This window comes from Dama dama, chromosome 5 (genome assembly GCF_033118175.1).
Source record: "Dama dama isolate Ldn47 chromosome 5, ASM3311817v1, whole genome shotgun sequence".
Lineage (NCBI taxonomy): Eukaryota > Metazoa > Chordata > Mammalia > Artiodactyla > Cervidae > Dama > Dama dama.
In genome coordinates this window covers 115286320-115300002 of record NC_083685.1, presented here as the reverse complement: position 1 = coordinate 115300002, position 13683 = coordinate 115286320, and the positions used below count along the sequence as shown (strand labels likewise).

The following is a 13683-nucleotide window of genomic DNA, read 5'->3' as shown; positions in this document are numbered from 1 at the left end:
TGTCGATGTATGGCAAAAACCACGACAATATTGTAAAGTAATTAGCCTCCAATTAAAATAAATTAACTAATACAATTTAAAAACTGAAAGAAAAAAAAAGAGAGAGACATGAAGCAGCATGAAATCATCAGACAGCAGGCAGTTAACTTCCGTGAGAAAAACCTCTCAAGGATCCAAGGCTGTTTTTTTTTCTGGAGAAGTGACTGCCTTCCCAGGCCAGAGGGGTGGTTTAAAGGGGGCTGCTGAACCACCAAACCCCACTCAGCAGGGAGATTCAGGGCAGAGATTGCTGCTGCTGCTGCTAAGTCGCTTCAGTCGTGTCCAACTCCATGCGACCCCATAGATGGCAGCCCACCAGGCTGCCCCGTACCTGGGATTCTCCAGGCAAGAATCCTGGAGTGGGTTGCCATTTCCTTCTCCAATGCATGAAAGTGAAAAGTGAAAGTGAAGTCGCTCAGCCATGTCCGACTCTTTGCGATCTCATCCAACAGCAGCCTACCAGGCTCCTCCATCCATGGGATTTTCCAGGCAAGAGTACTGGAGTTGGGTGCCATTGCCTCCTCCAAGGGCAGAGATTAGGAATAACCAAATAATCCTCCATAAGATGGGCAATGGCCCTGCCTGTTTCTCTATCTGTAAAAGAAGTGAGTTAGACAAAATCGGAAGTTTCAGACCGGTGCCTGGCAGCCAGGAGAGAGAAAATTCTGTTTCTCAGGCTTCCCCTTAGAGATCTGGGCCTGCGGGGAAACCTGGGAGTGACTCTAGTTTTTCATGTTCTCCAAGTGATTCTGAAACTTCACCAGAATTGAAAGAGAACTGCACTGGCCCAGCGACTCTCCACGGGGTGGGGGTGGGGGGGCAATTCTGTCCCTTGGGGGACAGGAGGTACTATCTGGAGACATTCTGGGTTGCCACAACTAGGAGGGGCTACCAGCATTTCATGGTTAGAGGTCAGCGATGCTGCTTAGCATCCTCAGATAGACAGAGCAGCCCCGTAACAAGGAATTTGTTGTTCAGTTGCTGAGTCACATCTGACTCTTTCGAGACCCCAAGGACTGTAGCCCGCCAGGCTGCTCTGTCCATGGAATTCTCCAGGCAAGAATACAGGAGTGGGTTGCCATTTCCTTCTCCAGAGGATCTTCCTGACCCAGGGATTGAATCCGTGTCTCCTGCATTGGCAGGTGGATTCTTTAACACTGAACCATCTAGGAAGCCTCAACAAGGAATTACCCGGTCCCTAATGTCAGAGGTGCTGAGCAGGGGAAACTCTGGGCTGGAGGGTTTTGCAGCTCCCTCTCAGTTCTGGAAGTCCTCACCTGCAGGCCTATCATGGAAGTTGGGAGTGTGGAAGGAGGATGGTTACTGGGAGGAGAACCCTGGAAAAGAATGGGAGGACAAAAGGGGGGAGTCTGCAGGACAAGAAGAGGCCCTGATCTCACTCTGTGGACTTGGACTGGTCATACCCCAACCTCCTAGCCTCAGCCTGAAGGCAGGAGACTGGTGAGAAGGACCCCTCTTGACCAATGGATGGAGGTCCTTCCGCTCACTGCTGTCCTGACACAGCCAGGCAGCCACCTGTGAGTGCAGCCAACGCTGGGGATCAAGCAGCACAGGGAGGGCATGGATGGATGCAGCATTTCCCAGAGCCAGGGGGCAGGGCTCTGCCAGCCTGCTCCCCACCCCCGGTCCAGTTCCTCGAAGCGGGAGACAGAGCTGACCCTGCAGAAGTCGCACTCCCTTATCTTGGGTGAGCCTAGCGACAAGGGCTAGAACCAGCGTGGGGCTAAGTCCTATGAGCTCTGGGGTGAGCCCACCACAGAGGAAGGGCCTCCCTCGTCTCATCTGAGCTCTGTGAGTGTCAAGGGTCATCCCCCTTCCTGCTCCCCTCCAAGCTTGGTGGGTGATATAAGGTGCAGGTTGATGAGTAAGAACAGGTAGGGGAGAGGTCCATCCAGGACCTGCCAAGTGGTAAGGGTTCTGAATGATGGAAGGCTTCCACCTTCCTGGACAGGGGTTCTTCCTACTTCTTCCTACTTGGCAGCCCCGACCAGTGGCTACAGCACTAAGTCTTCCAGCAGGAGGCACACAGGGGCAGGGCTGGTTGGCAACCAGACTCCCTTAAAAAGTGAACCAGGGATTCTGGGCTGTGCATCCTGGCTCCAAAGAGGGCTTTAGATCAGCGCTGCTCTAAGAGTGGTGGGGACCAGTGTGGAGCTGCAGACTGACACAGAGAGTGACATCTGGAAACGCTGGTGTGAAGTTGTCTTTGCCGTGATCTCACTGAACAGGGTCTAGACCCAGTTCAGACGTTGTCCAGCTCTGCAGGAGAGTCATGTGGTACAGGCTGCATGGTCGTCATGCACAACAAGCCCAAGTGCCATGGACTGGAAAGACCCACGCGGTTCTTCCCCATAGCTGGCTTGAGAAGCCCCGCTTTAGCTGGGGGAGAGAGTGCAATGGCCAACTCATCAGGGAAGGCTCCATGGTGGAGGAGAGTCTTAAGTACCTGTTGGGCTCAGCATTAAGGAGAGGAGTGGATGGGGGTGAGGGGGACAGTCGAGGCTGGGGGAGGGATCTCACCGGGGAAAGCAGCAGGTCCCACTCAGGAGCTTTGGTGGGGTCAGGTCTTTTGCCACGCAGGCATTTCCTCCTTGATTTTCCATCGTGGACCAGAGGAAGGCCAAGCCCAGAGAGGTTGTGTGACTTGTCCAAGGTCAGCCAGCCAGGCCTCCTGCCTCCTCAACTTTAGGGACAGTTGAGGGAGACTCCCTTAGGGATGCTCTGCTTCTCAGGAGTGCACATGTGTTACTACCTAGGCCCAGAGCTTCACAATCTGGCAGCAGCATTCATGATAAGACCACTGAGGCCCAGCAACCTAGAGAGAAAGACACCAAAGCTGCCCCACCCCCACCCACAGGGAGCTGGAGGGGAGGGATGTGGATGGAGAGATGGGATCCCGTGGATGGAGCCAAGAATTGGCCCATTCCCTTTCACCCATGTCCTCTGCCACCTCTGCCTCGCCTGGCCTTTCCTGCCTCATAACCAGCAGAAACTGGGACAATGGCAGGCAGGGAGCCCCAGACTGCCCCCAAACCTCCTCCCCAGCCCCCTCCTTGGGGACTAAAGCACCCTGACTTGCTCTTTCAAGACCCCAGGTTCTGAGAAGGTTCTTGCTTCTCTGTCCTCAGCTCAGCTCCAAACCTCCCTCTGGCAATGTCTCCTACCAGCCCTGCCCAGAACCCCTCATGGAACAAAATGCTGTCTGTGCTTTTACACATGGACAAACGCCTCCGGTGCTATGGGGATCGGGGATGGAACACAGGTCAGGACCAGAATCGCTAAATGTTACTAAGTGATGCCAACAGTGTAGCACTCGATAAGCCACCGAGTCATAAATGCACATGCAGAGCCGGGGGGATTTATCCATCTAGCTTGTCATTTCTGCCTCCTGTCGCCATAGCACCTCCACGCACACAGATAAACGTTCACTGGGAAGTGGGAGGGGCAAGATGCCCTCCACTGAATTCAGTGTCTATTGTATGCCTACAGTGCTTGGAGTACTGGGCTAGGTGCTGGGGACACAGTCCTCTTTGTTTTTTATTTTTAAGGGAGTCCTCCTGACCCAGGCTTCCTGGTGGCTCAGATGGTAAAGCATCTGCCTACAATGTGGGAGACCTGGGTTCGATCCCTGGGTCAGAAAGATCCTCTGGAGAAGGAAATGGAAACCCACTCCAGTACTCTTGCCTGGAAAATCCCATGGATGGAAGAGCCTGGTAGGCTACAGTCTGTGGGGTCGCAAAGAGTCGGACACGACTGAGCGACTTCACCTTCACCTTCATCCTGGCCCAGGCAGAGCTCAGAATCTACAGGAGGACAAGGGCTCCACTTAGATGAGAGAGACCAGGGGTCCATGCGGGATCTGGTTGGTAAATGTTTTGAGCATCCTGTGGGGGAACACACCAAAGAGTTGCAGGTCCCCTGTTGTTGGGGAACCCAGGCTCCACCATGAACTAGAGGCTCACATGAGGGGCGGGGAGAGCAAGCCAAGGAAGGACCAGTGAGATTAGCCTGGAGGGCTTCCTGGAGGAGAGGGTATTGATGGTTCAGGAAGAATTTGGTGGTCCTGTTAGACAGGACTGATGCAGATAGATTGGTGGACAGGGCTTCCCTGGTGCCTCAGTGGTAAAGAATCTGCCTGTCACTGCAGGAGACATGGGTCCGATTCCTGCTCTGGGAAGATCCCACATGCCATGGCTAAGCTCACGTGCCACAATTTTTGAGCCTGTGCTCTAGAGGCCAGGAGCCACAATTATTGAGGCCATGTGCCACAACTACTGAAGCCTGCATGCCCTGGAGCCCGTGCTCTGCCATAGGAGAAAGTACTGCAATGAGAAGCCCGCACACCGCAACTAGAGAGTAGCTCCTGCTTGCCGCAACAAGAGAAAAGCCCCTAAGCAACAAAGACCTAGCACGGCCAAAAGTAAAACTAGTAAATAATAAAATAAATAAATGTGCCTGCGTGCTAAGACGGTTCAGTCGTGTCCGACTCTGTGCAACCCTGCGGACTGCAGCTCACCATGTTCCTCCGTCCATGGGATTCTCCAGGCAAGAATACTGGAGTGAGTTGCTGTGCTCCCCTCCAGCAGATCTCAAAATTATATTAAAAAAAGAGACTGGGGAACAGAAGCCCTTGAAGGAGGAACAGTATGGCCAAAGGCAGGTGGCTGGCAGAAATGAGTATTCTGTGGGGGTAGAAAGGAGGGAGGGCTGGGGCAGAGGCCCAGAAGAGCGGATGGGGAGATGCAGGGGTATCTGGTTCTTTCACACTTGGAGTAGGACAGGAGGACGCCGTGGGGTCGTGCGTGTGGACACTGGCACAGAAGGAGCTCAGTGAACGGTGCATCTGGCCAGAGAAGTTGGGCAAAGTGGAGGGAAAAGGAAGGAGTGGACAGGCAGGAGCCCAGACCAAGTCCAGGACACAGGCCTCCCTCCTCGGACCACCTCTGGGCCTCCTGGCCATGCATGTGTGGCCTAAGGCATGGCTACAGAGATGGTCCAACCTACTGCCCACTCCCACAGTTGACTCTATGGTCCCTGGGGGCCCAGCTGCTCTTCTGGGTGCCAGCCCTCCAGCCCTGGCCCCGAGTAGGTGGGTGCCTCATGCCTGTCTCACCGGTTTGACTGTGCAATAGCCTCTGAGGGGGTAGCAATTGGGGGGATGCTGTTATTAATGCTGCAAAGGACTCCCTGAGGCTCCCAGCGTGTATGTGTGTGTGTGTGTGTGTGTGTGTGTGTGTGTGTATATAAGAAAGAGACAGACTGCACACTGAGGACCAGTTAGAACCTCAAAGGCAACAGGCTTTGTTCCTTCTGAACTGGGCACTGGGAAGCCCAGCCCAGGGGGTGCTGGAGGGTGTGGGGTTGCTCCTTCTCTTGGGCAGGGAGCTACAGCCTCCATACAGCGTGGCTCAGAGCATCCTGACCCTGGTGCCTGAGGAAGGTGTTCCCTGCAGCAGGTTAGAGAGGGTGAGGGCAATTCTTGTAAGAAATAGGGAGGGGGGTTTCCAATAAAAGCCATCTCTGGCCTCAGTTCTCCTGGCTGCTAAAGAGAAAGCAAGAAGCAAGAAAGGCCAAAAAAACCATGCACTTCTTTGCTTCACCTCTTCCTCTCTCCTTGTCTCCCTCTCTCCCTCCCTCTCTCTCTCCTCTTTTCTCCCAGCCTTTCTGTCCTGATCTCTCCCTCTCATGCCAACTTTAGCCAGCGGTTTCCATCTCTATAACATCTTTGATTTCTCTCTGTCTGCATGTTCGAATCTTACATAATACAATTGTCAATCCTGAGACGGCCCACAGGTGCCCAGCTGGGCCTTTGTTTCTGCCTGTGGGGTCAAGACCCTCAGTGCAGGGGCACATTCTGCTCCTTAGATAGCCTGGGACTTTCCCTCGATCCTTCCCCAGGGTAGCCAAAGCCCTTCTGGGCCTGGTTTCTGTCTCCAGCGTGCACTGTTCAGCCCTCTGATCCCTGGTCCTTCCTCTGTACCCCACCCAGCTCTGCACAGTGGGGGGCTGCTGCAGAAACAGCTGGGGCCTCTGGAAACCACACCTGCCAAGGAGTCTGGGGAGACACAAATCAAAGCTGGGGAAACCCTCTCTGTCAGTGGAAATGTCACAGCCATCTCTTGACCCAGCCAATCACCCTGGGCAGCCTGCCCTCCAGCTCTTCAGCTCCATGGACCTGGCAGGGATACTGAACAATACATTGTCCCAAAGGCCTGACCTCCCAGCACTTAGAGGTTCAACGAAGTCTCCCATAGTGCCTCTGGGTAGCCCGACTACCTCTTAAAACTCACTATGGATTGGCTCCAAATTATAGTCTGCTCAGGAAGATCCTCTGGAGAAGGAAATGGCAACCCACTCCAGTATCACTGCCTGGGGAATTCCATGGACAGAGGAGACTGGTGGGCTGCAGTCCATGGGGTCACAAAAGAGTTGCACACGACTTAGCGACTAAACAACAACAGCCTAGCAAACGTGGCCTCCCTGGTTCTGCAGGCACAGAAGCAGCTGGACCAGTCTGGTCAGTTTCTGTCTGGGCTTTGACCTAGGCATCCTGTCTCCTGGCCACACTGGCTGGAGGATGGGAACTGACTGACAGGTGAAGGGGAACAGGTGTGTACCCCACAAACCCTACCTCTAAGCACCTCGCTGGGGCTGCTCCCTGGGGCCAGCAAATCCAGAGGTGAGATTGAGATATTACTTGTGTTTATAGGGAAGATAGAGCATCCACAAAACACTTCATCTGTCCCTAAAGTGCTTCCATGGCTGCTGGGTGGGGAGCTGCCAAAAAACACATTCAGCGAAAGCTTGTGAGTTGGTGGTTCTGTGTTGAGGGGACCCATCACCCAGACCTGCCTCTCCCCCCACCCATTTCACAGGAATAGGAAGGGCATGTCCATATTCCCCCAACTCTTCCTCTTTCCCTTGCTCCATCCCTCTCCGACCTTCCAGTTTCTTAATGTTGTGGAAGCCGACACCAATTACTCTCAAAAGAATGTTTAATAATCTGTTGCTTAATAGAATCCAATTAGTTGTTTTCAAAATAATTGTTTGCACCAGTGAGTTAATCATTTTGTATTATCCTCCCTACATGTCTCTAGCCTTATTGTCAAATATTTTCATGTCAGAGATGCTCAGAGGGCCAACAGCAGGCACCTCCATCCTTCACCCTTCTAGCTTGGATGAGGGCAGGGGCCCCATCCCTTCTCCCCAGGGGCTGTGAAGAGGACCTGGGGCAGGAGAAGATTTGACATTGCTAAGCATTCCTTCCTCTACCTCCCTTTCCCTCACCACTCCTCCTTTCGCTGTTATTCCTTGGATTGATAAAATTCAGTAAAGATTTATTAAGTGACTATTACACTTAAAATTTATTGAGCACTTACTGTGTGCCAGACAATGTGCAATTGGGCTTAATTTCACACTTGATATCTCATGAAGTCATTATGATTATCCCATAAAGTAGTTTTCCTCTTAAAATTTTTTTTAAAATATTTATTTATCTTTGATTGTGCTGGGTCTTCCCTGGTGGTCCAGTGGCTAAGACCCCATGCTTCCAATGCAGGGGACCCCGGTTCAATTCTTGGTCAGGGAACTAGATCCCACATGACGAAATGTAAAGATCCCACGTGCTGCAACAAAGACCCAGCACAGCCAAATAAATACCAAAATAAATAAATAAAAAATATGCAATGATGCCACTTCCAAGGGACTCTGCTGATAGCGGTCCTGGAAGATCTAAGCAGACAGGAGTTATTTGTAATTAACAAGTTCACTCATCGAATATAAAACTACAGCTCAGACTTGGCCTTAGCTCTGAAGTGGGTCTTCACTGTTGCACAGGTTGCAGTGATCACTCTTCGTTGCAGTGCGAGGGCTTCTCATTGCGGTGGCTTCTCCAAATCACCAGGTGCTACATTGGCTGTTTGGTGCTTCCTTTTCCTTTTCTTTTAAAAACAACCATAGTGGGCTTAGGGGGAAGTTTCCATTTTTTTTGCAGCAGAGACGGTTTTCTGCGAGGGTGATTTTGGCATCTCTCAGTCTGTTTGAACATGACGACTGCATCTCGTGGGAACAGCAGTGGGTCCTCTGTGATCACACAACACTACACTGAAGGAAGCAGCAGCAATACTATCCAGCCAGCCAACAAATATTTGTGGAATGCTTTCTACATGCAGTTGATTCTAAGGCCCAGTGCTGTGAAGGGTGAAAGGTACAAAAATGCTAGATACTGAATGTCCAAGAGGTTTTTCTGGTTGTTTTCTTCCTGCATCAGCTCATTTTCTAGGAAGAGTAGTCAACTTGCAGCTTTTTCTGAAAGCAAACTCTGCGCCAGGAGCTGGTCCAAGCACTTTGCAGGTGTTGATGCATTTCATCCTTACCTCAACCATATGAGTTAGGGATTGCCTCCATTTCACACATTTTTCACAGAGATGTGAAACGTAAGAGGGAATCTAGTCAAATACTCCTGTTTACAGAGAAACTGAAACTCAGAGAGGAAAAGTGACTTACTTGAAGTCACACAGGCATAGCTGTGAATGATGTCAGGTTTGCCGACTCTGAGGCTGACGGTCTTTCCACCCCAAAGGCTGCTAAAAATGATCAATCCTGTGCCTAACCCCTTCCTTCTAGGTCACATCATGGCTGGGGCTCAGGCCCATGGGCTCATAGCATTGTGGGCATGTGGGGTGCTGCCAAGGGGCACCTTCACCCTCCAAACTCCTCCTTTGCAGCTGAATCCCACTGGCTGCTGATGCTCTCCAAGGAGCCAAGTGTTAGAGAGGGTGAGAAATGGATTTTCCACTTGAGTTCATCCTCACTGGTCATTGGTCAGTGTCCTGCTCCTGCCCAGTCACACAGTTCTGTCGACTCTTTGCAACCTCATGGACTGTAGCCCGCCAGGCTCCTGTCCATGGGATTCTCCAGGCAAGAATACTGGAGTGGGTTGCCATTCCCTTCTCCAGGGGATCTTCCTGACACAAGGATCAAACTCAATTCTCTTGTGCCTCTTGCATTGACAGGCGAATCCTTTACCACTGGGAAGCCCCTGGTCAGTGTCCTGCTTTTCCACAAATCTATGCCTTCCTTAAGAACTGGATGGACCCAAGACATGCCCCTACGCAGGGTTGGGCATATCAAATCCTGATGGCTCCCCTCTCCTCCTTTGTCCCTGGACTGTGGCCATGCCAGTTGTCCCCACGCCCCATGGCTCACTTTAAAATATATATATATATATATATATATATATATATATATATATATTTGGATATGCTAGGTTTTAGTTGCAGCCTGCTGGATCTTCAGTCACAGGATTCTAACTCCTAGTTGCAGCATGTGGGTTCTAGTTCTCTGACCAGAGACCAAACCCAGGCCCCCTGCATTGAGAATCTTAGACACTGGACTACCAGGTAAGTCCCCAACACGGCTCACTTTTTTGCCCTCAATTCCTTTCCTGCCCAGGCTCCCCTCAAAACCTGGTTCCACATTATTTGTCAAAGAAGCAATTGGGAAATGGCCCCAAAGTGCCAGGATACAGACATGGCAACAGAGCATCCCCTCACAGGGAGCATGGAGATGTTGAGGTTCTCCTTCTTGAGACCCTGGAACAACACGGGACGGACCTGGGCTGTGACGGTAAGTGAGAGGACTTTCCCAAGGGCCACAGCTGTGCCCAAATGTGCACTTGAAAAAAAAATGCCTGCAGGGATTATTTTTAAAATGGCAACAATAGCTGTGTTAGGACGGAAAGATTGTAATAATTTTCCCCTCTGGTTTTCAAACTTTGTGTAATACTGTTAGATTGCTTTATGACAACAGCCATAAAACCAGCTTTCTCTGTGGAACTCACTTTCCCCAATAGCCCACCAGGCCTTGCCTTCTCCACTTTTCACACTCAATCAAACCTGCTGTTCTGAGCCACACTCGAGTCTCCCTGTGAGGATCCGTGGCTGTTGGGTAGGAGACTCAGAGGTGCTCGGTCCCTGGCCCTCTCCTGGGGATAGAGACCATATTTTACCTGTCCCCTTGGCATCCGCACAGATTCATGCTTATCTTGTCTCCCTCACTGACATACACAAGGCCCCTCCCATACACACACATTCTCACTCACACACATGTGCATACACTCTCCCCAGTTCTCTGTAATCAGTACAGTGTGATACTCACAACAGGGGCCCCAGAGCAGATCCTTCCCACCTTTCCTGATACTGGCTGACTTGTTGAGGGCAGAGCCACATTTTGGATGAACCCCACCTAGATTCAGGTTTCCCTGGCAGCTCAGAGGTAAAGAATCTGCCTGCCAGTGCAGGAGACGTGGGTTCGATCCCTGGGTCAGGAAGATCCCCTGGGAAAGGAAATGGCAACCCACTCCAGTATTTCTTGCCTGGGAAGCCCCATGGACAGAGGAGCTTGGCGGGTCCATGGGGTTGCAAGAGTCAGACACAACTTAGTGACTAAACCACCAAACACGACCACCCACCTAGGTTCAGATGTTCATACTAACAAAACAACCTGAGTTATCCCTCATCTGGCAGAAGTCAAGGAGATTTTAGTGGCTTCAAATATTTTCTGGTAAAAGCTAACAAAAGAAAGTCTTAGAGTTGAAGTGCCTGAGTTTGAATTCCGGCTCCACCATTCACTGGCTGCATGACTTTGAGTAAGTTACTGAGCCTCTCTATGCTCAGGAATAATTTCGGCTTCTCAGAGCTGTTAGGAGGACAGTATGACTTAATATGTGTCAAGCAGGTAGAACACTACCCAACAAGTTATATATATCATACACATAAAAGATGAAAGTAATTATTTAAATGAAACTGCATTAGCTGACCATTCATTCACTGAGTCTTGCTCATTCAGTATGCATTTACTGAGCACCTACTGAGCTCATTAGGCCAGACATAAAGGGCACACATCTCATGACCTAGCAGGAAGCATGCTTGCGCGCGCATGCGCGCACACACACACACACACACACACACACACACACGCATGACAGCAATAAGAGAAAAATTTTTTTCTTTTAGAAAAGCATCATAATTCTAAGCAGAAATTTGCACATGATTCAAAGAAAGTCCAGAGAAAGAACATTTACCTATTACCATGTAAACTCAAAAATAAAAACCTACAGTTCAATCCTTTGAATCTGTTTGAAACGTTGAATTTTTTCTGTTCTGTAAATTTAGACCCAGGTTTGGTACACAATGAAGTGAAGTGAAGTGAAGTCGCTCAGTCATGTCTGACTCTTGGTGACCCCATGGACTGTAGCCTACCAGGCTTCTCCGTCCACGGGATTTTCCAGGTAAGAATACTGGAGTGGGTTGCCATTAGCCTTTGGGAAACTACTCCCGTTCAGTACTGTCTATTCAAGCTCTCTGGATGTTTTTCCTCCTGCTTCCCTCCCTGGGTCTCACTGATCACCCAGAAAATAAATTCTGGGTTACCCCTAGTCCTCAGTTAAGGCGTGGGGGAGGGGATATGGGTTTAATCAGACCAACCTTTACTCATTTTTAAAACACTAACATAACTATTCGGGAGAGGGACTGAGGGAATAGAGGAAACCTCGGTAACTAATAACGTCTCAATTGATGACCAAGCAGCAGTTGCAGTTTTAAATCTTGGTGCTTTAACTCAGATCACTTTGTGTGCTACATACGTACAGCTGATTTAATAACTGATGGAAAAATGAAAATCAGTCAACCCACACCCCTCCCCCAAATCCATTCTTTTGAGTGTAATCGCTTTTTAAATGAGCTGAATCCTGTCAAGCCGCTGTCTGTGCTCAGGCTGTTCACTCTGACTCTGCGGAGTCGGGATCCTCAGGCGAGAGCCTCGCACCGCTCCTCGGCGGCGGCGGCGCCGAGGCCCACCCACCCCTCTCTCCGGCGGCTGCCTGCGCGCCTACACCCCGCAAGGCGAACCGCTTTGGGAATCGCCCAACACCTGCAAGTGGCGGCTGTCACTAGCTGCGGGCCGGGGTGTCGACCCCCCAGACCTTCTCTGGGGCCCAAGGGGAGCCCTCGTCACCCCCCGAACTTCAGCGGACAGACGTGAGATCTGTCTGGACGTGAGATCTGGCGACTTTCCTAAACTCCGGGAGCAGGAATTGCGTCGCCAGAGCCAGGACAGGAGCGAGCAGGCACGGGGACCCGCGAGTGCAAAGGACCGCAGAGCGAGCGCTGCGCTCCCGCGGGTGGGCCGGCAGCGGCGGCGGAACGGTAACTACCGCCGGATGCTCGGTCGGCTCTCCGGAGATTGCGATATTGACCCAGGGCTTGCAGGCGCTGGGGACATTTATCTCCCCGGACTTTCAGGGGCAGGGAGGAGCTCCCAGGAACAGGGCGGGGGCGCGCTGGGGCAGATGCGAAACCCTCCGCCCCCTCTCGAGCTTCCTGTCCCGGGACCCCGGTCTACACGGGACGGATGGGAGGAGGAACCCTGAGTCGGTTCCCAAAGCCTAGAGCGATTCCCCTCGTAGAGCTGGTTGCCCGGGTGGGCGGACCCCCCATCCCCACCCCTCAAGACCAGCCAACATCCCCGCAGCTTCGCCACAATGATTTCTCCCCCCGCCCCCCGAGTTCTCCCCCTACCGCGCAACGCCGGCTCCAGAGGTCCAGGAAGAGGGAGTTGGCCTGACCCTTAAACCCCGGCCGCCCCCGGACCTGGACACAGTTCTGCTCAGTGACACCCAATCCCCCCACCGCATCACACCCACGGAGCCAGCCCTGAGCGCCCGGAGCTGGGGGGCCCCGGTGCTCGAGGGCTGACTGGCTCACTCTTACCTTGACAAGCCGGAGCTGCGGGCGCCGTCCCATCCTCGGGCTCACTCGGTCACCGTGCTGGATGCCTGGGTCCCCGGGACATCCCGGCGGGGGCGGGCTCGGGCTGCGCGGGGTGGGCGCCGGGCTTCTGTGTCGCCGCCGGTGGCGGAGGTGCCCGGCTCCGCGCTCCCCGGCTCCACAGCCCGGCCCGGCGGGCTCTCGCTCTCCCCTTCCCGGGCAAGTCCAACCGCCGCTTCCTGACTCAGCCCGGCCCGCGGTCGCCTCTCGCCCGCCGGGAGCCCGCCTAGCCCCCGCCGTCTCCCCCTCTGTCCGCGCCGATACTCGCCGCGACTCCCCGCCCCCTCGCCTAGGCGTCCCCTCCCCTCCTTTCCTCTCCCTTCCCCTCCGCTCCCTCCCCCGCCCCGCCTCCTCGGCCCCGGCCCGTTCCGGGGGCGGCTCCCCGCGCCCTAGCGGCGCTGACCCCCTTTCCTCGAGCCGGGTTTGCGGCAATCGGCGGGGCGCACTGGCAGCGCTGGCGGCCGCCGCAGCCCGGGGAGAAGCTGGGGAGGTGGCGGCGGGGGGTGGGGGGTGGGTGGGAGAGGAGGCAGCCTCCCTCCTCCCGCCGGATTTCAGGTTGGGGCCCGAGGAGTCCAGGGGAGTCTGAGGGGGTCCTGGGGGGCTCAGGTGAATCTATAAGAGAGGAGCTATTGGAGGCTGGGGAATAGGGCAGCCCGGACTTAGCAGTGCCGCCGCGGAAGCCGGGTGAAGCTGGGCGCTGCGTTCGGGCAGTTCTCTCCCTGCCGCGGGGCGGGGAGAAAGTCCCCGCCGCTCCCACCTCAGCGGGGCGAGGGCCAGACCCCCGCGCCTTTGGCAC

At 53.3% G+C, this 13683-nt stretch overlaps 1 protein-coding gene across 1 annotated transcript in view; it reads right to left on the bottom strand.

Annotated features, from left to right (window-relative positions):
• The window catches only part of CRHR1 (corticotropin releasing hormone receptor 1), a 52370-nt gene extending 39507 nt beyond the window's left edge, over positions 1-12863 (bottom strand). Inside the window, exon 1 of the mRNA XM_061140775.1 lies at positions 12831-12863. Coding sequence (XP_060996758.1) covers positions 12831-12863 — 33 coding nt within the window. The remainder of the gene's footprint in view (positions 1-12830) is intronic.
• Between the last annotated feature and the right edge of the window lie 820 nt (positions 12864-13683).